The sequence below is a fragment of the Gracilinanus agilis genome, chromosome 3 (genome assembly GCF_016433145.1).
Source record: "Gracilinanus agilis isolate LMUSP501 chromosome 3, AgileGrace, whole genome shotgun sequence".
NCBI lineage: Eukaryota > Metazoa > Chordata > Mammalia > Didelphimorphia > Didelphidae > Gracilinanus > Gracilinanus agilis.
In genome coordinates this window covers 531,346,405-531,372,336 of record NC_058132.1, presented here as the reverse complement: position 1 = coordinate 531,372,336, position 25,932 = coordinate 531,346,405, and the positions used below count along the sequence as shown (strand labels likewise).

The following is a 25,932-nucleotide window of genomic DNA, read 5'->3' as shown; positions in this document are numbered from 1 at the left end:
ATAAAAAGGGTGATTCTTCAAGGAGAAGGTGCAAATGGAGACTCCTAGAGGACTACCCTGAAAGGCTACTCTCTCCTCTATGGAAATAGGGGTGACATTTTTGCACATTCTCCAGTAAGAAAGGGGAGAGTCAAGAAAGATAAATTTTAGATGTTATAAAAATTTAGAAGTAGAAGAGATTTCATGATGCTTAATTGATTTTTCATATATCCATGATCTAATGATCTTTGAAAACTAGAAATCTGTTAATGGCTTTGATGTGTAAATGGAACTGTGTTCTTATCTATAGGGGCATTCCATCAGTGGTGTATATGGCAGTCCATCCATATCTTTTTATCTCAAATGGGCTTTAAATTTTCCACAATTATATTTCTTTAAATTACATGAACGCCAGTGGTTCATAATTATCTGATTAACTAGACAAGATTGGTAGTCCTCAAATTTTTATAATGCATTTGTATTTTTTAACACTCGCCCTTTAAATCCATGGCAATCTGGGCTTCCAGCCTCATTACTCTATAAAAACTAATCTCTCCAATTGTTTTTCCAAGTGTAAGATTTATTTTTTTCTATCTTACACCAAAAAAAGAATATTCTTCTCTCCCTCTCTCTCTCTCTTTTATATATATATATATATATATATATAAAATAGAACTCAAAAAGAGGATTGTATGTGAATCAATGAATCTCTTTCATGCTACTTATTTTTGTTTTTTTTTATTTTTTAAGTTCATACATTAAACACAGATTACTTTCAAACTGTCTTGCTTCTCTGTGCTTTCTTCTGGTTGTTTGCTTTGGTGCATTTTTTAAAAATCTCTTAATGTTCTTCTCAACAAATTATTTTTTTAATAGGCAATGGGGGTCAAGTGACTTGCCCAGGGTCACACACAACAGGGAAGTGTCTGAGGCCAGATTTGAACCTAGGACCTCCCATCTCTAGGCCTGGCTCTCAATCCACTGAGCTACCCAGCTGCCCCCCAAATTATTTTTTAAGTTGCATAATATGATGGCTTTTTCACACCTCATTCTTCTTATTTTTTCCCCTTTACACATACACATATACATATGCATATGTATATGTGTGTTCAAATATATTATAGATATATAACTTTCCCATGAATCTAAGTTCCTTTAATTAGGGATAGTTTTTATTCTTGGTATTTGTGTCACTGTGCCTAGTATACTCTCTGGCATGCACTTAATAATTGACTGACTTAAGGATACTGAGTAGTAGAAAATGTCACCAAGACTGTGTACATGGATAGTAGCATGTTCCATAGTAACAAGGAAGTTTGAAGGAAGGATGGATTTAGGGAATAAAGATAATGCAATGATATTGGTGACCCAGATAACAATTCATTTGTGCTTGTTGGCCCCTATGCAAGTCACTTCCCACCTCAAGGAAAAAGCGAGGACAATAGAGAAATCGAGTAAAGCTAAGTTTGTAATCATTAGACATTGTCCTCAATACAAAGATTTTCCTCTGAAAGGGATCTGCTGCAATCATGGAGTGATTTCCAAGAAGCAAGGGGTGAATCTACTGTGAATAGACAACTTTCCCAATAGCTTCAACCCAATTACTGCTACTGATGACTAGTTTCAGTTAGTTTATAGTTACCCTTAAGGACTAACACCAATCTCAGGAGGGAAGAATTTGGAAAATTGTGTAGTAGCAGAAAAGGGTGGATTAGGGATACAGTAAGGTATAATTGTTTTGAAGACAAACCCACTGTTGTTGGTCACTGAGGAAGTTGAAATGAAGGCCATCTTCCCTCATTCTGATAGGGTAATTCCACCACTTGGTACCATCCTTATAGAATCAGATGACAATTCCTTTAAGGTCAATCTACATACAACCCCTACTTTGGAGACCATTGAACTAGAACCCTCATTCCTCTCAATCATGCAATTTAACAATGATGTATTTTACAATTGACAACAACAACAAAATAGACATAAGTATGATCCAGAATTTTACTATCTTAAAATAATCAGTACTAAAAGCATTTGACTTGATAACTAAAAAATAAACTCTTAAATGTAGACTTGGGGAATCCAATTGGTGTTAGCACTAATACTATTGCATGATTTACATATAGGTAAAATGAACAATTTTCTGGGAGATGGTAACATTTAAGCTCTTCTAGTGCCTAACTTAGTATTTGATGAGCTATAGCTACTTACTGAATAGATTTTGAATAAATGAAGTGATTATCAGTAATGTTTACTTTAGAGTAAATGAGACATCCAGGAATTGGTCTGATTATGTGGAAAGGTAAGAGAGTATGAGACAATAGGAAACTTGAGGAATAGAGGGAGAATCATGATGGAAGTTGGGAGGAAGGTAAATGGAATAGGCAAGGCTAGGACAAATTGGGCAACTGGAAGAGAAACTTCACCTACTTCACACTTTACCTAGAGCTCTTGTTACAGGCATGCAAATTATCCAAGTAGCACCCACAGTAAAGCGTAATGGCATAAAAACGTAGTACATTCCGCATAGTAGTCAATCAATAAATGTCTATTGATAATGGAAAAAAGAAGGCTCCCTCCTTGAATAGAGAACATTTTGTTATGGATTCAACAAAGAATTAGGGAGACTTTTCTGAAATTTATATTGTGGAGAGCAGAATGTAGCATTATGGACTAGATTAATTTTACATGATCCAGGTAAAAAGGCATTTACATTTCTAACAAGTATAAAATAACCTATCTTCAGTTGTTGTGTATATATGAAATTATTATGTACTTTTAGTTATTAAGTACATACTATATCTACAATGATGTTACATAAGTGTGTGTGCTCATATTCATTCACTAAACAAACAGTCGTTAAGCACCTACTATATGTACATGTATATATCCTTATGTGCCTTGGATATCATTACTTATTTCCTATTCATTCTCTTAAATGCTTTATTTATTGTGACTACTCTGTGATTCAAATTTGTTTTCTCTGTAAGTTTCTGGGAATAATTCTCTTAGCAGGAGACTCTAGTACAAAGTCTTCTGTTTACTTGTCATCATTTACTCTTAATCAAAAAACCTACTAGAAAGGCCTACAGTAAGAGAGGATTTTTGTGATAATTACACAAAATGGATTGTGTAAATCCCAGCAGAAACAATACAGCTTTCAGGCAATGTTTAGTAGCATTCGAAAAGCTTAGAGAAGAAAATGTCTTTAAGATCTATATGCTATGGCAAAATCCACTGTTTATCCTCTGTTGATGGCTCAGGGAAATAAGATCATTAAGTTCAGGAGAAGTAGTTATTTTAATTGTAAGCTCTTTCTGTGCAAATCTTCATCTTTTGATTAACAATATTCACCTAAAGTTTATCAATAGTTTTTCTATATAAAATACAGTATTGTAAATGTATAAGTAGAGACTTGTCCATGATGCCATTTATATTTATAAGAATAACCTTTACCTACCAATAGTAGATATAATTAATACATTGTTCTTCATAGTCTCACTGAAGTTGTAAAGGCATGATTTGCTTTCTTTTTTTTTTAAAGCCTTGCCTTCTATCTTAGAATGGATAGCTAAGTATTGGTTCCAAGGCAGAAAAGTAATAAGGGCTCGGCAATTGGAGTTAAATGATTTGCCAAGGATTACAAACCTAGGATGTATCTGAATCCAGATTTGAACCCAGGACCTCCTGCCTCTATGCCTGGCTCTCTAGCTACTGATCCACTAGCTGCCCCCATTGTGATTTGTTTTCAATAGTGAATGTTCTGTAGCTAAAATGTTGTGCAAAGCCTGCTACTGGCAGTTCATTAATGTATTTGTTCAGCAACCATTTGGTTATTACCTACCATGTGCTTGAAGTACAATGTCAGTCCCTGAGTGAGCTCCTTGAGAGCAGGTACTATTTTTTGGCTCTTCTGGTATCTCTAGTGCTTAGCAGCCCCAGAAACATAGTTAAATGCTTAATAAATATTAACTGGCTGATCAGTGCAGAGTAAAACATGGTCTAGGATCCCACTGAGCTTAGAATATGACAGAGGGCCAAAAGAACTTATATAAATATAAAATGCTATATAATAAATATGAACAGGTAGATGGCACCATATATAGATCACTGGAATTCAAGTCAGGAAGTTTTAGAACAGATATTCCGCTTGTCACAGCTATGCCCTCACCTTCTACCATTTGTGAGAATTTACTCCTCACTGCTTCTAAGAACTACCTACCTTTTACTCTGGCTTTCTAAAGCCAATAACTATGCAAATAAATGATATTGGAAAGGACATGTCATTCAATTCTCCTTTGGCTTCACTTAATATCCCTGGGATTACCTAAACAAATTCAAATCTGGCTGTAGACACTTAATAGTTGTTAAGTCACTTAACCCTGTTTGACTCAGTTTCCTCACCTGTAAAATGAGTTGGAGAAGGAAATAGCAAACTAGTCCAGTATCTTTGCCAAGAAAACCCCAAAAAGAGTTGCAAAGAGTTGGACACAATTGAAATGACAGAACAACAACAAAAACATATGATAAATATATTATATTTGGGCAGGGTTAGAAGAAACAAAGCCTTTTTGCCTGGAGAAATTAGTAGTGGTTTCATGGAGGAAGTCACATTTGAGATGGGGATTGAAAAATGGATATGTTTTTAAAAGATGGATGTTTTCTTTGAGAGCTGTTGGAAGTAGTCTGTGACTGTTTACTTCTCAGACCAGACTGTGCTATATCTTTTCAAAGAGGCCACTTATCTCAGATTGCTGCATGTCAAACTATTCTGTGCCTTGGACTGTTATAGAAAGTTGTTTATTAATGGACCTTGCTTATACATGTCAAAACACCATATGTGATGAAAACCAAATTAGACCTCTGAATACTCCTATGGACAGTATTTTAAGATGTGTGATGGAGAACATTAACATTTTAATGGGTCTAAATCTCTCGTCTCCACTGACTGAGAGTCTAGTTGAAAGGGTTGGCAATCTATTATTGTCTATAGGTCAAAGATAGAACATGGACCAACTTTCAGTGATAGATGTTCTGATTGTCACAGCCATGCCCACACCTTCCACCATTTGTGAGAATTTACTCCTGTCTGCTTGCAAGAATTACCTACTTTTCTCTCTCCCCATCCTCTCACTGGCTTTCTGGAGTTGAAACTATTCAAATAAATGCAATTGGAAAGAGCATGTCATTCAATTTTCCACTTAACATCCCTGGGATTACCTAAACCAGTATCCCTGGCCACCTTTCCCTATGTGTTTTCTCAAACTATTAGAATATAAACTGTTAGCAGGGACAGTCTGGATTTAGTATTTGTATCCTTGACTCTTAGTACAATGTTTTTTTTCATTCATTCATTAATTCATTCATCCATTCATTCATTTTCAAGAGGCATTGAATATTAGATATATAAAGAACCTTAGAGATCCATTCCAACTCTTCCATTTTACAACTAATGAGATAAATGAAGAGTGTGAGGTCCAGAGATTTATCCAAAGAAATTATATAGCTAACAAATTTTCTGACAATCAGGGTTCTTTTCACTATATCCATAAATTCTTTGTGTTTCCCTTCCATCACTCATTGAGTAAGACATCAGATGGGCCAGACCAAGATCTGGAAGCTATTCAGATATGCCCCAGCAGAGTTGGTGCTTAGGAAGGTAAAATCATGGAGTGCTTGGGTATGGACCAATAAGTGGAGTAGACCATAAAGTGCAACAGGTAGAGATTTAGGCATTTGTCTTTAGGGAAGTCCAGAGGTAGATATGAAGTAGGTCTCCTAAAAAAGGTACAGAGCATAAGAGTTCGGGTAATATGGCAAGCAGAATCTGGCAGAAATGTAATTAGACATCAGGGAGGTCTCTAAATCCGAGTGCTAAATGAATCAGCTCTCACCTGCTTGTTTGAGCCAAGGGTTAAACTTTCAGTCTGTGTTTCAAACTTCAGTTTTCAGAGTCTTCAGATATCAGAAAATGCTAAAAATCAGGACTTGATTTATTGTTTTGTTGATTTCCATACTAAAAAAGTGATGGAGACAATGCTAACAATGAAGATTAAACTTAAAAGCGTATTTGGTAATTTCTTTTTCTTGAAAGCATGTAAATGTACCTAGGAATCCAAAGAGAGTGGTGATGGATTTGAAGATTGCACAAAAGTCCCTGAAAGGACTCATGAGAATAAGAGGGGGATCCAGCCCCAGAGAAACTGAAATAAAATATAGAGAAACCTAGAGAAGAAAAGAAGGAATTTAATTACCGGATATAGGTTAGAGTGATTGGTAACAATAGAAGAAACAAGTAGGACGATGCAACTGGGTCAAAGTGCAACTCAATGCTAAGATTTGAGCTATGACTCCATGAGTCTATACATCTTTCCATTCTCTAGCCCCAGAACGCAAAGCTAAGTGGTCCCAGCTATGTGAATTGGACAATCAAGTCGTCTTGAATCAAGTTCAGTATTCTATCTTCTCAAAAGGCAGTATTTCTTAATTTTAAATTTATTTATTAACGGACTGGTCAAGACATCTTAATCTGGTCAGCTCACTTTCTCCACCATCCAAAAAAAAAAACATCCTCTACTCCTTCGGTGCAGGTCACCACTCAATCCCTTCCCTGAACATCCCAAGATTTCACTGATTGATAAACTCCTCCCTTATTACTTCATCACAAGAAGGGTATGTCCTTGCTGGGACCAGGAAGACACTAGCACATTCTGCCACATGTCTGGACCACTATGCTTTAAATGAGTTCAACATGTCTGCTTAGGCCAATAGTAGAACTTTCTATTGGTGAGTCCTGCCCTTAATCCTTTTATACTGAACAAAGCCAAAAGATCCCAACTCATTTTCATAGCCAGGGGAGAAACTAGGTATAACCTCAGCTTAGAATCAGACTGTTTCAGGCCTTCCTTGAGAGAGAGGGTTAAAGAGGAAAATTATTTCACAATTCAATATTAATTTCCCATAGTAGGAATCCCTGATGTCCCCTCCAGCTCTTGATTTATGATCCCATGATCTAGTTCAACACTGTAGGGAACTCCAGGTATGGAAACTCCATCAATAGGAATCTGCTGCTCTCTACAGTCAGAAATCTATCTGGGATGCTAAGTGATGTAACTTAGCCATGGAAGATTCAATATGAGTCGGGGACAGGACTTGAACCCAGTTTATCTAAACTCTTTTGGCAACCACTGCTCTACACAGCTTCTCATTTCTATTCATCAGTTTCATGTGGCACATTTACAAAGTGGGGAGCCAGAAGAGTGGTGTTTAAAACCATCACTTGACAAACTGAATTATTTTTTAAATTTGCTTTAACTAAAATTGGGTTGTTGTTGTTGTTCATTGGACCACCTGAAACTAGGCAACAAAAATAAAAAATAACTACTATTTTCATAACACTTTACAAATATTTTATCCTGACATCAACCCTTGGAGTTGGGCATTCTTTTTCTCATTTTACAGATAAGGAGACAGAGGCAGAAAGTAGCCAAGTGATTTGTCCAAGAAAAGTGACTGAGACTTGATTTGAATTCAGGTCTCCTTGACTTCCAATCCAGCAGGCTATATACTGTCCCACCTAGCTGCCCTCTGAGCATTTGAATGAGGAGCTTTATTTATTTTTTTTCAGTCATTTGTCTTGACATTGTTGAGTCACAGCTAAAGGACAAGTCAGATTGGCATAGCGGAAGGAGATGGAGTTCTAGAAATAGCAGACCAGAGTCCAAGCCCTTATTATGTTTCTTACCAGCTATTTGACCTCAAGTAGCAATCTCTCTGTCTCTCCAGTTTTCCTGCCTGTAAAATAAGAATAATAATGCTTTTCCTACTTTCCAATCTCAGAGGGCTGCTATGAGAAAGGTGCTTTATAAACTTTACATCCTTACTCAAGTGGGAGGTAATATTCCTATCCCTTAAGAGCCTGTTGTTTTTTGTTGTGGCAGATGCCATGCTCTTGGTGGCAGAGAGGCTAGAGGGGCCGTTCAACATCGAGTCAGTAATGGATCCTATTGACGTCAAGATTTCTGAAGCCATCATGAACATGCAAGAAAACAGCATGCAAGTATCAGCAAAGGTCAGTCACTTATGTACCATAACTTTAAAACAAAGTAAAATTGGTAGGGCTGCTATCTGGTGGCCAATCATTGTAAATGTTATTACTTTGTCAGTTTTTCCTGTCCAAGTGAAAATTATTAAAAACTCCCAACAAAATGGCATCGAGACGAGTAGCAATCTTTTAGTTCACAACCACTCAATCATGAAGAAAATTATTGGCTGCTAAAAAGTTTCAGAAAGCCAAAGCGTGTTGACTAATGGCTCACAGTTGTGAGAAGCTTTGGCAGAACTGAGGTTTTTTGTGTCAGAAATGTCTCCACATGCTCACCCTATTTCTCTCTCCAGTAACTTCTAATTATGTCTTCAGCTTGGAGATCCAGGCAGAGATGCCTCGTGTTAAGAGTAAATAATTAAACATCCCTGCTAAGGTTCAGGTTGTGACTACAGGTGTACCTCATTTAGTAGAACTTGCGGGAACAAGGCTTCTTTATACAAAGTCAGCCACATAAAACTAAACTAAACAAAACCAAACCTCAGAATATATAATAGGAAGCAGGAGTGCCAACAGTTGGCAGCCAAATAAGAGAAGAAATAGAAAAGCCTCAGGGTACAGCTTCTATTTGTCTCCACCCAGTTAAAGATAAGTTGGGCCAAGAGTAGGGACTTGTAAAGCCTGTGGAGTATCCCCAGCTTCCTCTTTCAACACCCTTTTTCCATGTTAGTTGCAATTTGCTTTGCCCCACTGAAACTGTTTCTATATATTCCTATTATCAAACTGTGGCATGAGTTACTTTATCAGTCATTTATCTTTACTAATAGCCACACACACCAACATTTCATCTCCAATAGGCAGTGCCATTTAAAGCCTTTTCCCCTAAATTTGGAATGAAAGTCATTTAACGTTGTTCAGAGAATTTCAGACATTAGCACATAGGTGGAAAGATGTGTGTCTGTTTTATAAATGAGGTCAAGTCCTAAGGCTAAACCTGAAGTTTAACCTGGCTTAGTCACTCTGGCTGGAGATGGAAGGGAAGTCGATAGAAGATGAGGGGCGACATGGAAGGAACACTCTACTCTGTAGCTTCCTAATCCTTCTCCAGCTCCCTTAGAAAGGATTAACTGAAACAGTTCTGGAATCCTCTGGAGAAAGTGGAAATGGATAAGAGGACGATAGAATGTCAGAGCTGGAAAGGACCTTATTCAACCCAACTCATTCATTTTACAGATGAAAAAGAGAAGTTAAGTGACTTTCTCAAATTCACAAAGCTTTTTAGTGTCAAAGCTGGAACTATAACCCTAATCTTCCAGACATCTTCTTTCCTCAAAGGAAGGAGTTGAACTAGATAACCTTTAAGGTTTCACAACTCTAAATCTCTGATCCTATGATCTCCTGACTCTCAGTCCAATATTCTTTTCATTACTCTGAGCTGTTAAAAAAAAACACCAGCAATCTTTTTCTAAGTAATGGGACTAGAAGAGAGGGTGTCATTTTCCCATAGGAATGGGAAGAAAACACTTCTCATAAGAAGTATTTTTTTCTGGGTGGAATCTGAGGATTCATTTTCTTGGCAGCTCCTAGAATAAAATAGAGAGCTGTGTATTAAAAGAAATACATATAACACCAGCCTAAATAGCTCCTACCTAGCTTTACAGAGAAAAACTTGTCCATCCTTACTGGATGTTAGGTCATCCTGCTTCTATTATACTGAGATCTATCATGTTTATTTCTTATCTAGCTTTTAGTTCAGGAATGAAATAACCAAGAAAAAATAATTTTAAGCAATTAACTATATGCCAGGCACTGTGCTAAATGATGCGGAAAAAAAGATGCAAAACACAAAAGATTACAACTGAAAGGGATACTTTTAATTAAAATTCAAAATTCAACAGGCTGCAAACTTTTTCTGTTCTGAGAGCTATGCTCCTGAGTTTTATATTTTAATATTCTGCAGAAATCAGTAATTTACAATTACAGTCTTTCTTTTTATTTGCTCCCTATGTGATCACAAAATATATTTTTGTTTAAAAATAAACATGAGGCTTTACCTTCTAACTGAATATAGTAACTGGTCTTCCTTGTGAACTTTCTATTCATTTGATAAGATAACTTTCTAGCTTGAGAAAAAATATCTGTTTGATTTAAACCACAGAAACATTCTACGGAGAGGCTGAAAATTTCCTTTTATTTTGGAAATATTTAAATTTGCTCTCTATCTGAGACTTGAGCTTGAAACAACATATTAACTAAAGTCAAAATTTGATTTTGTAGCTAAATGTGGCTTGTCTGTCTCTCTTCGTTTCTTCCTTTTGGTTTAAAGGAATTCTAATTCAAGATCAATAAATATCCTCAACATATTTGGTGTGGACTGACTCCCAGATTTCAGCACAGCATCATTAACTTCTATTAGTCAAGCATTAGGTAAAGCCAGAACCTCTTTAATAAACAGGGACCATAAAAGCATTCTGGGGATTGTAGGGCTTACAAATTATAGTGGCTTTGGTTCCAGGGTGTGATTTGAAACTTCCCATTGGAAACTATGATTCTAATACTTCCCTGGAAAGTGTACAATTCACCATTTTATTGAAGAAGTTGCAAAAAAAATAACTCCTCAACTTCATTCTGGAAAAACAGTATATTAAAATGCCCCACCAATACTGAATAAACATAGATGGTATTCAAATAGTTCCAGAATATTCATTATTTCTTTTCAAAAGGTTACTATCTTCCCTTCACATCTTTCTAACATGCTGGCCGAAGACATACCACTAGTTCTACCCAAACTGTGTAGATTCAGATCTCAGATCCTTTCCCAGTATTAAATAAACACAAATCCACATACAAACATACACACACACACACACACACAAGTTGCCACTGTATTAAATGGAATGAACAGTTAAATCAACTACGGATTCCTTATTGATTTCATGAATAAATGAAATCCACAGATATATTCATTCATTCATTCCAAAAATATTTACTGAGCATCCATTCAGTATATACCAAAGAATTGGTCTAGGCACTCCACAGAAAAATAAAAAGAAGATAAAACCATTTCTACTGTCATAGAGTTTATAGTGTAATAGAAGAGATGGAAATACATATACAAATGACTCTGAAACCACATAGAATATCAAAGTCCTATAAGGAAGGTAGGATAAAATGCTATAGAACTTCAAAGGAAACTGGTCACATCCAGATAATTGAAAGACCTCATTTTAGCCACCGATACTCACCTCATCTTCTATTGAACCTGTTGTCAGATTTGTTAACAAGCAGAAGTATTATGCATTTGAGTTCAGGTCCCTTTTCTTCTCCTGTAAAGCCATATTTGTAAGTTCTTTAATAAAGCCGAAATGACCCAAAAGGACACATGTGAAAATGGAATAATTACCTGTCCTATATTTTTTTTACATCCTCTAGGCACTTGTGGTATTTGAAGTTCATCCTAATGCCTAATGTCCTTGACATTAATTTGAAGTTCAAGGTTTTCCTTCTCTCTCTATAGAATTTATACATGAACTTAGATACTTTTCCCCCCCAAATTATAGAGCAATTTCTTAAGTTGAGGCAGCACAATGCCACGGACAGAGCAATGGATTTGGAATCAGATTTATATTCTAATTTCTGCTGTCCCATATACTATGTGAATTGGGTCAAGTTAACCTCTCTGGGCTTTTTCTTCCTTATCTATAAAATAAGAGAAAATATACTTGAGAGACAACATGGAATAGGGGTTAAAGAGAAGTCCTGGAAGCTTGGAAGGTCGGGGTTCAAATACCTCCTCTGACACATATGATTCCAGGCATCTCTTATCATTGTAATTACCCAGGCAACTCCCTAAGACAGTGAGTTTGCAAAGAAGACAACTCTACCTTGGTAAAAGGAGGTTTCTCTTCAGGAGTCCCCTACAAAATGAAATCACAGGTCCAGAACAAAACCAAAACATTGCAGAATCTACTTCACTTGGTTGTTGTAAGGATCAGATAAATTGATGTTGATAAAGGTTCTTTTAAACCTTAAAGCATCATATATATATGTATATATGTGAAAAATATTATCATGATGAATGGTGTAGTAGGAAAAGAACTAGTTGTAGTCCCAAAATCTGAATCTAGGTTCTAAAACTAAATACCCACGTGCTCATGGTCAAAACACCTGCTCTCCCAGGGTCTCAGTTAAAAATGAAGGAGTTGGATTAAATGGCATCTGAGAATGCTTCAAACTCTATAATTAAGGACTCTATTTTAACTTTAATTGTACCATTTTTAATTGAAAATTTCCTTGTGCTTTATAAATCCTACAAATATCTACTTCATAATTGATTTTAGCCACCTACGTAAAGGACACTGTGTGGATAGACCACTGCCTGAAATGTACTGAGGGAAATTTATTGAGAAGAAACATAAATCCTTCATCTCTTATTCTGAATCAGTCATTTCAACCGCACCTACACAGCTTCTCCGTCTTCATATTGAACTTCTTGGTTGAAGAACTACTGTCTTTATTCTCTGTTCTTTGTTGCCCACCCAGGTCAGAGAAGCAAAATATTTTGAAGGCTTGTTGGGATTCTTGATGGAATTAAAGGTCTTTTCAAGAGCAATAAATCAGCACTCTCAGTTCTGAGCTTATGATTTTCTAAAGCCTAGATATTTCAAACCTGTTGATGACTTCCTTCCTCTCCTATCAAAGGAGATGAAACTTATCTCCCTAAATATAATTTAACTATATTAGGAATAATTTCAAGGCTAATCCAGGGAAAGATTGGTTTGTCAGATATAATCTAAATTAAGGACAAAGACGTATTAAATTCCAACTGAAACTACCCATTCAATTAATGCTTATTACAGACAAGGGAAGAGTCTATTACAGAAAAGTGTGATGACTTTCAGGTGCTTAATTTTATCCAGACAGTTCTCAAGCTTCATTTCTTAGATATTCTATAGTAGAAACAAAAAGCCTCAGACCTAAAATTCTAGAAACAGCATGTGGCAGTCTTTCTTCTCTAAAAATACAGATTTCTTGGTACAACGTTTAAACCAGAGGTGCTTAACCAAGTAGATAATTAATATAAAATATTTTGAACTTTATTTCAATATAACTGGTTCCCTTTGTAATGTCAAGTATTTTATTTTATACATTTAGAAAGTCTTCTAGGAAAGGGTCCTTAGATTTCACCAAACTGTCAAAATAAATAAATAATGGAAATTAAATAAATAAAATAAAATAAAAAATAAAAGACTAAGAGCTCCTGACATGGATCAACTTTTGGGTTCTTCAAACAAGATATACTTTTTCTTCAGTGGAAAGATTTTACCCTTTGATTTATAGAAATGGCTTGAGAATAGGAAAAGAGGAAGTTGAAGGGAATTAACAGTGATAAAGAATAAAAGAAGCCTGGGGAAAAAATTAAAATTTATCTGAAAACTAATGTGTATAATTGCAAACAACAATTAATTTCTTGTTCTACCTCATCTCTAACAAATTCTTTGGCTAGCCAGATATCAGATTACTATAGGCCTTATTGTTTCAGTTAGTTTTTAATCATGTCTGATTTTTTTGTGGCCCTACTTGGGGTTTTCTTGACAAAGATATTGGAATCACCATTTCCTTCTCCAGCTGGTTTTACAGATGAGGAAACTGAAGCAAACAGGCTGAAGTGAGGGTCACACAGATAATAAGTTTCTAAGGCTAGATTTGAACTTAGGGAGATAAATTAGCACCCAGAGCTCTATCCACTATCTATGCCACCTAGATACTCCCACTAAAACCTCAACAGCACAAAATTGTAGCATCTCCTAAGAGCTATGCCCAACTTAACCATAGGGAGAAAAAATTTGGCATGAGAGGAGGGATTTCACTATACAGGTGTTCTTGTCCTACATCTTCCCCAATATAACATCGTTTGTGTTTGTGATTAACATCTAGTCTGGAAGAGACACCAAGGTTGTTTCTCACATGCCTTCCTTACTTAATCTCTCTCCTCTGACCTGGTATTAATTGTGTAAAGAAAAAAATAGCAAAGAGGACACTCCCTGTGGTACATGAGATACCAAAACAATATTTCAGGATATTTTTAATATAACCTTTAAAAATCTGTGACCAAGATGGAATAGTGTACTCCATGCATTAACGGCAGAGTATTGATATTAATCCTGCAAGCAATGCTCTGACTGCATTATTTTTCCATTGAAACAGGCATCTAGGAGGTCCCAAAACTGATGTGTCAATTCATCCTACTTTGTTTCTATAAAATAAATAAATCAACATAATGTATTTTCTAGATGTCTTTCAATTTTTTCCTGCAAATTTAAAAGAAAAGAGAAAGTTTCTAAACATTTCTAGTGTGAAAGCTCTTTCTTTGGTTCATTCAAATCCAAAAATTCACATTCTCACTGTCAGCTAGTCATTTACACCATTTGATCAGACAACTGGAAGATGGCCAAACATTTACAAGAGTTTTCTGTATTTCATTTCCTGTGTTTGTTAACGTGTGAAAGGACTCCTTCTATTCCCTTCTAGTATAAAATCACACAAAACCTAGATGCCAAGTTTTCAAATCCTAGACTCCAGGATAATATAATAGCTTTTTTTATAAAAAGGCAAACAGAAGAATAAAGAAACATATTTCTGAAAATGCATCCAAACTGTTCAAGTTTTTATCTAACTTCCATATTTAAGAAAGCAGGGATCAATTTTTTTTCTTTTAATGACAAAGCCCAGTTCCAGGCTTCATCCCTTCCCCTAATATTGCAGTAGCTTCCTAAGTGATCTCCTTGATTCCCATCTCCTTTCTCTAATCTATCCTTCAACTAGATGCCAAAATAATCTTCCTTAGATAACATGTAATTTTCAGTGGTTCCTATTGACCCTAGGCAAAAATATAAATTTCTCAGTTTAGAATTTAAAACCCTGTGCAATCTATTCTTATCCTACTTTTCTGGACTTTTTTCCCTCTGATTCAGCCAAAATAATTTACAAGCTGGTTCCCTGGACATGACATTCCATCTCTTGTTCTGTGCACAGGCTATCCCTGACCTCCCATGACTAGAATGCACTCTCTTCTCACCTTTTGCCATTTTGCATCCCTAGCTTCCTTCAAGGGTCAGCTGAGATGCTCCATGAAACCTTTCCTGTTCTCTTTTTCTTTTCCTCAATATTAGTGTTCTTCTTTCCTCAAATTATCTTGTATGTACTTCTTTGTTTTATACTTTGTATCCTCCAGTAGAATATAAGCTTTCCAGGGTCAGGGACTTCTTCATCTTTGTCTCTTCATCTCCAGTATCTATTAGATTTTTTAATAACTATAGATGAAATGAACCAAATTAAAAATCTCCATCTTTAAAGGACTTTTCCTAATGGCTTACTTTGGAGCTCATCACTCAAATGAGTTTTATATTTAGGGTGAAGAATGAGAATTTTATATTCATTTAGGTCTTTCCAAAGCAGAAATTAAGCATGAAATCAAGTATTCAAGATAATCATCGTGAGTCACAGTCTACTCTGAGCTCATGATTCTTCAAAGATCATGCCTTCTACCAGAAGGAATCATCTTTCCAAACTCTGGAATCTATCATCCATTCAAGAAACATTTATTTGGACACTACTACCCATCAGACATTGTGCTAAGTGTCAGATACAAAGTCAAAAGTCAATCAATGAGTATTTCTTAAGGAGAATGTAACAGGATCACTTGTGCCTGTGAACGTGTTTGGCTGGACAAGGAGAAAGCAATCTCTTCATGTGACACAGGGGTGGAGGTTTTTATAGTTGCAGAAGGCATCTGAGTGATGTGATGTGAGGAGGAAAAGAAAAAGGGAGCTCTTGGTGAATGACTGCAATTTTTCAGTGAAATATAAAGCAAGGTATCACAAGAAGCTTACATTCTGTCTTGGAGAGAACATGTACATAACCATATATATTCTACACAGATAGAAAATTAATGCAAGGAAATTTGCAAGGTGAATGGTAGTAGCTGGGAGGGAGTCAGAAAAGACTTTTCATAGTTTAAAGGAAGTAAAAGAACTAAGCTGACAAAAAAACTAAAAATTATTTTCAATTTTTAAATTATTTTTTCTATGAATAAGCACTTATTTTCTCTCTCTCTTCCAACTTCCCCCAATTGGAAAAAGGAAAAAACAAAAAGTAAACCCTTTAAAACATATACCTATGCATAGATATATGTTTTAAAAGGTTATAGCCCCTTTTAATATATATATAATTATTTATACAAATCTTTATATATACATTATGATTTATATATATATATATAATTATATACAATAACAGGTTAAGTAATTTGCTTAGTTCAGTCAGTCAATAAATATTTATCCATCCTCTACTAAGAGCTAGACATAGTGCTAATATTATATTCCATTACCCAATTATTCTTCTTCTCATAAGGGGCATTTGTTCCAATTTAAACTCAGATAATATACTATATCTCTGTGTCTACTGTCTCCCATCATGTGGAAGAAAAACTTCATATGATTATCACAGCCAGAAAATTATCCTGACTGTTGATTTTTTTATGATCCTTTTCTTTCCAAAATATTTTTCACATCATTTCTCCATTCCCAGTGCTTTGCAGAGAATTTAGAGGTGCTAAGGATCTTAGACATCATCTAGACCAGTGATTCCCAAAGTGGGCACCACCACCCCCTGGTGGGTGCTGCAGTGATCCAGGGGGGCAGTGATGGCCACAGGTGCATTTATCTTTCCTATTAATTGCTATTAAAATTTTTAAAAAATTAATTTCCAGGGGGCTAAGTAATATTTTTTCTGGAAAGGGGGCGGTAGGCCAAAAAAGTTTGGGAACTACTAATCTAGACCAATTATCCTATTTTACTTTATGGATGAGAAAAATGAGACCCAGAGATGTGAATCTTTCTCAACATCACCCAGAAAACAAAGCTGGGATTTAAATCCATCCATTCATTTGGTTCATACAGTAAGCATTTATCCAAGTTCTGTGATTCTAAATACTTGGTATTCATTCTTCTACATCAGTTTTCCTCTCCATACCCTCTGAAGGTAGGTAGAAGGGAATGTTTTAAAATTTTTGCATAGAGAAAGGGATCTTCAGAGCACCTCTTTGGTAGATTTTTTCATGTATTTTTAATTAAAGGTTCATAGAAATGCAAGGAGCCTAGCACCATGGATCTGTGTGGCTTCCCACTGTGGTGTGGTCAATCAACCTGTACTTATTAATCAAAATATAATGGAAGTCCAAGGGAAGTTTAGAGTCGAAGGGCCTGAGTTCAAACCCCACCAGTGTTACTGATCACCAGATGAATATCAGAGAGCTCTTCCCAGATCCTCTATTTAAAGAGAAGATCCTGGCACATATACCTACTAACTTCCTACCAGGATAAAGAACTTCATCATGCCTTTACGCCACATACCCTCCCTCTACCCCAACTCCTTTCCATTTCTTTTATGTGTTGTCTTCTTTTGTTAGATTGTGAGCTCCTTGAGGGCAAAAACTGTCTTACATTTCTTGCTGTTCTCAGCACTTAGCACTGTGCCTAGCATTTAGTAGGTGACTGATAAATATTTATTGACTCCCTGACCTGGGCAAATTACTTGACTTTCCCCCTTCAAATCTGTAATCCTCTAATCCACTTTGGCATTTAGAAAGTTATACATCCATTTCATTGTTGAAAAATCTGCTAATCAAAGATCATGTGAAAGTATGTTTTAATTAGCTTCAAAGTCAAGGTGTATTTTCTCTACAATCCCCAAATTAAGCCTGATGTAGTTAAATGTAAATGTTCTCTGCCCACCACTTGAGAGAAAACATCAAGGCTCTCTGCTGCCTGAGGAATGCAAAAACCTTCAAGGAAGAATTATTTTCTCCAGGAAATGGAAAAAATCTATTTTTATTGAAGTGAAGAACTCAGGAAATATGCAAAGGATCTTACAGATGCCCTGGAACCAGTTTTGTGTAGGCATTAGGCATCAATTTTAGAAACCTCAAAACTGACGCAGTAGCTGGCTTTCTAGAATTAAAGTCAATGAAGAGCAGCCAAAACAAAAATTGATGACTTGACTATATTTAGTTTAGGTCAGAATTCTCTCAGCAGAATTTTGAACTCACTGGGGCCTTCAAATGACTTTGCCAGGAAACTCAGCCAAGAAGCCATTGTAATGAAACCTTAAGGAAACAAAAGCATGAATCAGAGATCTCCCCATCCATTTCATTATGGGAAGAGAGGGAATGGGGCAGGGAGGCCATTCCCTGGGACCAAAGGATGAAATTCTGAAATCACTTTCCCAAGACCAAACCTTTTGGAAAATTGCCAATTCAAATAACTAGAAATGCCTACTATGAACAAGATGGAGCTAACATAAAAAGGCTGATACAAACTAAGAACATATGATCCTTTTAAAATGCCTCAGTCCTGTACCCAGAAATTTTTTTCCCTTAAGATATAATAGCTGATTACTGGGGTGAACCTGAGACATTTAAAAAAATGAATCTTGAAGGGTTAGCTGGGTGGCTCAGTGAACTGAAAGCCAGATCTAGAGATGGGAGGTCCTGGCTTCAAATATCACCTCAGATATTTCCTAGCTGTGTGGCCCTGGGAAAGTCACTTAACCACCTTCACTTAGCTCTTACCACTCTTCTGTCTTGAAAAAAATACACAGTATTGATTCTCAGACTGGAAGAGAAATATTTTAATGGGGGAATGTTGAATCTTGAGAGTGTCACTTTTTTTTTTGACACTGGGTTTCTCTATCTTGCCCAGGCTGGTGGGATATTGGCCACTCACAGGCTCAATAATAATATTGATCAGCGTGAGAATGTTGACCTGCTCATTTCCTAAACTAGGTGAACTATGACTTCCCCAGGGTTATGCAGTTATTAAGTGTCTGAGGAGAGATTTGTACCCATGTCCGAATCTCTATTCACTATGCTACCTAGCTATCTCATACTATATGTTATACCATTATACTATTGACTCTACTACATACCATATATTATATACCATATATTGTACTATTAGAGTCTTTGCAAAATGAAACTAATAGGAAGTCCTCAGGACCTTTCATTGGTGAGCATAGAGAGGCTTTTATGTTTGCCTAGCCTAAGTTTGCCTCTTTGGGGACAAATAATTCACAATTTTTATCTCATCAGTCATACAACTGGAGAACAGAATTGTAAGATTTCAGTTTAAGATCATTTTTTGAACTGGAGAAAATCTTAGAGGTCATATAGTTCAACCCCCTCCTTTTCAGACCTAGAGAAAATAAGTGACTCGCCCAAAGTCATACAAGTAGAAGTCAAGATTTGGAACTACTGGAGATCCTCGGATCAAATCAAATCCTTTGATTCCAAAGCTTAGGCAGTTAGGTGCAACAGCCCTGGAGTCAGGAAGATGAGAGTTCAAATCTAGCCTCAGAACCTTGTTTGACTCATTTTCTCCATGTGTAAAAAATGAGCTGGAGAAGGAAATGGCAAATCTGTACAGTATCTTTGCTAAGAAAACCCTAAATGAGGTCAAAAAGAGTTGGATACAACTGAACAACAACAAGCCACTCTATCTGCCAGTCTTTGGCATGTATAACTTATGCTGAACAGTTCTTGAAGCCAGGGAAATTTGATCGTAAAGGGAACATAATTCCTGCCCTGATTATTGTTCTAAAAAATTGTTTGCTTGGCTTTGCTTGAGTTAGGTGAGATGAGCAGATTTAGGAAATTTATTAGAGGGATTTTTAAAGTCCTGATGTTTTAGTTATAGTCCTAACCAATTCTACTGTTTTAACAACAACGACAACAACAAAAACCTTTCAGTTGTCCTAGCTCCAACAAGTTAACTTATTAGTTAATTCAATCAATATATTAACAATACTTTATGTGCATATAATGGTTTGCAGTTTTTCTCAAGTTCATCTGCATGTCATTCATTTTCTTTTTTTTTTTTAAATCCTTGTACTTCGGTGTATTGTCTCATAGGTGGAAGATTGGTAAGGGTGGGCAATGGAGGTCAAGTGACTTGCCCAGGGTCACACAGCTGGGAAGTGGCTGAGGCCGGGTTTGAATCTAGGACCTCCCGTCTCTAGGCCTGACTCTCACTCCACTGAGCTACCCAGCTGCCCCCTCATTCATTTTCTTACATTGTACTTATGTAGGTTTTGGTGAGCGTTATAATAAACCTCAGTTATTGTTGGTGTTGTTTTCCTGACATCAGCCCTGTAAGGTGAGCAGGACAGTAGCTTACCTATTTTAAAGATGATGAGCATAAGGGCCAAAAATAGTGACATGCTTAAGGCCACATGGCTGGTAATTAGAAGAAAACAAAACTTGTCTCTGAGTTCCTAGTTTATTACTCTTTTCCCTCCACAATGGAGCCTCTCACAAATGTTAACATCTGTCCATCTTTAGTCAAAATGATACGCCAATAGTTTATAGAGTGATCTCATCACAGGCTTTACTTTGGGACTTTGAATTAAAATCAGTATGAGTGTATATTCTATGCAAGGCATGTGTCGGGTGCTAAGGATACACAGACATGCAAGACCCAGACTATGCCTGGAAAGAATCTGAAATCAAATTTGAAAAGATAAAACACACATATGCAAATTGTCCTACAAGTCAGACTGTGCAGAGTGAAAGGAAAAAGGTTCAGGCAAAGGACTGTGAGAAATTAGAAGAGATCACTTTCAAATGCAGAGATCAATCAGGAAACACTTATTAAATGCATCCCACATACGAGGCAGCTATGGACTCATATGGATCACTAAGTGGCACAGGGGACAGAGTGATGAGCCTGGAGTAAGGGATCTTCCTGAGTTCAAATCTGACCTCAGATACTTATTGTGGGAACCTGGACAAGACACTTAACTTTGTTTATCTCAGTTTCCTCATCTGTAAAATGAAATGACAAAGCACTCCAGTATCTTTGCCACATGAACTCCAAATGGGGTCACAAAGAGTCAGACATGTGTAAAATGACTCAACAACAACATTCAAGGCACCCTCAGGCAAACCAGGGTCACAAATACAGAGGATGAAATGATCTCTACTCTCAAGAAGCTTCCATTTCAACTGGGCAGCTTAATGGAGAAAGCGGTACCTGAGCCAAACCTTTAAAACCAAGAGGAATTTCAACAGGTAAAGCTGAAAGGGACAGCTAGGTAGCACAATGGATAGAGCATCGGGCTTAGAGTCCAGATCAAATCTGGCCTCAGATACTTCTTACCTGTGTGATCATGGGAAAGTCATTTGACCCCAGATGCCTAGTCCTTACCCCTCTTCTGCCTTAGAATGGATGAAACAGAAGGTAAGGATTTTTTTAAAAAGGTAGAGATGGGGGTATGAATTTATTCCAATTATGGGGACACAGCATGAGCACATAGACACACACATAGCCAAAAAACAAGAGGACAAACCTTTAGGATGGCAGAACAGAGAGGAGAGTGAGAGGTCCAGTTTAGCTCAGAAATGGTGGATATAAAGATGAAGAAAGTGAAGCAGTGCTGCAAAGATATATAAAACTTATTTGATTGAATGTGTACAACTATTCCAGAAAACAATATGGAATTATGTAAATACTTTTGACCCAGAGATTCTACTATTGAGCAAAATATGCTTAGGAAGTCAGCGAGAAGAAGAAAGTGCCCTTTTCCACCAAAATACTGATATCAACACTTTTTGTGGGACCAAAGAACTGGAAAAAAGTTGATATTTATCACTGGGGAATGGTTAAACAAACTGTGGCACCTGATATACTGGAATATTACTGGTTTATGGAAAACAACAAAAAGAAAGATCTCTATGGATTGATGCATGTTAAGAAAACCAAGCCAAAAAAAAAAAGATATACACAAAACCACAATGCAAATGCAGAGAACGAGTTTCAAAACAATTGAAAGTCAATGTTGAAGAATTACAAAAAACAATCATAGGCTGAAAGACTTATGGAAAGATATCTCCTTCTCACCCTCTCCTTCCCTCCACTCCTTTAAAGCAATGAGAGGTCCATAGGTATGGAATATTTGCATATGTTTTCAGACTTTTTCAATATTTGGTTTGATTTTGTTATTTTCTTTATTTTATTTTTTAAAATTCTTTGTGAAATGTCTTTTAGAAAAGAGGGAGGGCAAATACTGAGAGCAATTTAAGGTTTGTACCAAACAAGAGATATCAATAAAATTATATTTTAAATGAATTTATTTCAGTAAGATACACTTAGTGCCTTCCCCTCCCAAAATTACCATGTACTTTATTTTTATATATTATATTCATACTTATATGTGTAAATGTTTTCTCCCTGATAGTCTAGAAACTCCTTAATAGCAGAGACTGATTGTTTTTAATCCCTAGTTTCCTAATAGAGCAACTGCCACGTAGTAGGTGTTTAAATATCAATTGACTGATTGATTGATGGGTTACAGATTCCATAGGAGGAGAACCTCAAGGAAAATTGTAATGGAATCCTGAGGAGGATAGTTGTTGAGCTATCTGAAAAATAGTTAATTCAGTAACCTTGTGAGAGACCACTTAAACACCTGATAAATAAAAAAAAGAAGGCAGTTGACATCCAGAGCTTTAACTTTGGCATGAAGACTAGACAAAATTAAAAAGTCTCCTCAGTTTAAGATAAAAGATCAGAATTCAATTTTTTGCTTCTTAAATGATGTAGTGGTGATAGCATCATCTTTCCCACCAGAATAAGAACCCTCTGAGTAGAAAATGATAAGATAAAAAAGAACCATTCAGGGCAAAAAAGAGGATTTATCTGTAGTCCAGAATGCTCAAGATGCCAGTAATGACTTCTATGAGAGTGTAACTAATCAGGCTAGGAAGACAATTAAAAAGATAAAGAAAACAAAAGGACATGAGGTAAGGAAAAGCTTTGTATGTTTCAGTTTTTAAAAAAAAGACTGAGTTTATTGTAAGCAAAATGTGTAAAGAATATTGTAATAGTTCTGGAGGGAAAGGGGAAAAAAAGAATTGTAATTAGAAACTGGAAGACAGAGTACCTGTATTAAGAGCCCTCTCACCACCCACCTTCTAAAACTATAAAATTCTCGCTTAGCAGTTTCTACTTTAATGGCAGCTCCTTTAATCTCAGAATGGCAACACATTTTATAGACATTATCTTGGTAATCCCCATGTGATAGAGGACTGGTGAGATAGATCTCTTTCTGAAATCCACAAGCCTTGTGAGGCAGGTTAGGTGACAAGTATCATAATTCTCTTGTACTCTGGTCCTACTGTTCTTCAATAGAAGATCCAAGCACTTTTCTAAATGGCCTTATTACTCCTTTCAACTTCCTTTTTTAAGGGAAAATAGGTAGTAGGCAGTTTTGAATCCATTTTTTTAAAATTTAAACATTTATTAGTAATCATTTTTAACATGGTTACATGATTCATGCTTCTACTTTCCCCTTCACCCCCCCCTCTCCCCCCACCCATGGCTGACGCACATTTCCACTAGTTTTGTCATGTGTCCTTGTGATCAAGACCTATTTCCAAATTGTTGGTGGTTGCATTGGTGTGGTAGTTTCGAGTCCACATCCCCAATCATGTCCACCCCGACCCATACGTTCAAGCAGTTCCTTTCTTATATGTTTCCTCTCCTGCAGTTCTTCCTCTGAATGTGGGTAGCATCTTTACCATAAATCCCTCAGAGCTGTCCTGGGTCATTGCATTGTTGCTGGTACAGAAGCCCCTTACATTTGATTTTACCATAGTATATCAGTCTCTGTGTACAATGTTCTTCTGGCTCTGCTCCTTTCACTCTGCATCACTTCCTGAAGGTCTCTCCAGTTCGCCTGGAACTCCTCCAGTTTATTATTCCTTTTAACATAATAGTATTCCATCACCCGCATATACCACAGTTTGTTCAGCCATTCCCCAATTGAAGGACATACCCTCCTTTTCCAGTTTGTTGCCACCACAAAAAGCGCAGCTATAAATATTTTCATACAAGTCTGTTTATCTATGATCTCTTTGGGGTACAAACCCAACAATGGTATGGCTGGATCAAAGAGCAGGCATTCTTTCATAGCCCTTTGAGCATGATTCCAAATTGCCAGCCAGAATGGTTGGATCAGTTCATAACTCCACCAGCAATGCATAAATGTCCAAATTTTGCCACATCCCCTCCAACATTCATTACTTTCCCCTTCTTTCATTTTAGCCAATCTGCTAGGTGTGAGGTGATACCTCAGAGTTGTTTTGATTTGCATTTCTCTAATTATTAGAGATTTGGAACACTTTCTCATGTGCTTATTGATACTTTTGATTTCTTTACCTGAAAATTGCCTATTCATGTCTCCTGCCCTTTTATCAATTGGGGAATGGCTTGATTTTTTATACAATTGCTTTAACTCCTTGTATATTTGAGTAATTAGACCCCTGTCAGAGTTTTTCGTTGTAAAGATTTTTTCCCAATTTGTTGTTTCCCTTCTGATTTTGACTACATTGTTTTTCTTTGTACAAAAGCTTTTTAGTTTAATATAATCAAAACCATTTAATTTACATTTTGTAATTTTCTCTAACTCTTCCTTGGTTTTAAAGTCTTTCCTTTCCCACAGATCTGACAAGTATACTATTCTGTGTTCACTTAACTTATTTATAGTTTCCCTCTTTATATTCAAGTCATTCACCCATTCTGAATTTATCTTGGTGTAGGATGTGAGATGTTGATCTAGACCTAATCTCTCCCATATTGTTTTCCAAATTTCCCAGCAGTTTTTGTCAAATGGTGGATTCATGTCCCAAAAGTTGGGCTCTTTGGGTTTATCATACACTGTCTTGCTGATGTCATTTACACCAAGTCTATTCCACTGATCCTCCTCTCTATCTCTTAGCCAGTACCATATTGTTTTGATGACTGCTGCTTTATAGTATAGTTTAATATCTGGTACTGCTAGGCCCCCTTCCTTCACATTTTTTTTCATTATTTCCCTTGATATTCTTGATCTTTTGTTATTCCAAATGAAATTTGTTATAGTTTTTTCTAATTCAGTAAAGAAGTTTTTTGGTAGCTTGATAGGTATGGCGCTAAATAGGTAAATTAATTTGGGTAGAATTGTCATTTTTATTATGTTAGCTCGTCCTACCCATGAGCAATCAATGGCTTTCCAACTGTTTAGATCCAGTTTTATTTGATTGGAAAGTGTTTTGTAGTTGTTTACATATAATAGCTGTGTTTGTTTTGGTAGATAGATTCCCAAGTATTTTATATTGTCTAGGGTGATTTTAAATGGTGTTTCTCTTTCTACTTCTTGCTGCTCTAGTGTGTTGGAAATGTATAGAAATGCTGATGATTTATGTGCATTTATTTTGTATCCTGCAACTTTGCTAAAGTTGATTATTTCTACAAGGTTCTTAGTTGATTCTCTAGCATTTTTTAAGTAGACCACCATATCATCTGCAAAGAGTGATAGCTTAGTCTCCTCCTTGCCTATTTTGATATCTTCAATTTCTTTTTCTTCTCTAATTGCAACTGCTAGTGTTTCTAGTACTATGTTGAATAATAGAGGTGATAATGGGCATCCTTGTTTTACTCCTGATCTTATTGGGAAGGCTTATAATTTATCTCCATTGCATATGATGTTTGTTGATGGTTTTAGGTATATACTGTTTATTATTTTTAGGAAAGGTCCTTCTATTCCTATACTTTTCAGTGTTTTCAATAGGAATGGATGCTGTATTTTGTCAAAGGCTTTTTCAGCATCTATTGAGATGATCATGTGATTTTTGTTTGTTAGACTGTTGATATGGTCAATTATGTGGATGGTTTTCCTAATGTTGAACCAACCTTGCATTCCTGGTATAAATCCCACTTGATCGTGGTGAATGATTTTCTTAATTACTTGCTGGAGTCTCTTTGCTAGTCTTCTATTTAAGATTTTTGCATCTATGTTCATTAGGGAGATTGGTCTGT

General features: G+C 36.2%; 1 protein-coding gene across 1 annotated transcript in view; it reads left to right on the top strand.

Annotated features, from left to right (window-relative positions):
- Positions 1 to 25,932, top strand: part of GPC6 (glypican 6) — a 1,283,983-nt gene that overhangs the window by 1,149,104 nt on the left and 108,947 nt on the right. The window contains exon 5 of the mRNA XM_044670573.1: positions 7,917 to 8,047. Within this exon, the coding sequence (XP_044526508.1) occupies positions 7,917 to 8,047 (131 nt within the window). The remainder of the gene's footprint in view (positions 1 to 7,916; positions 8,048 to 25,932) is intronic.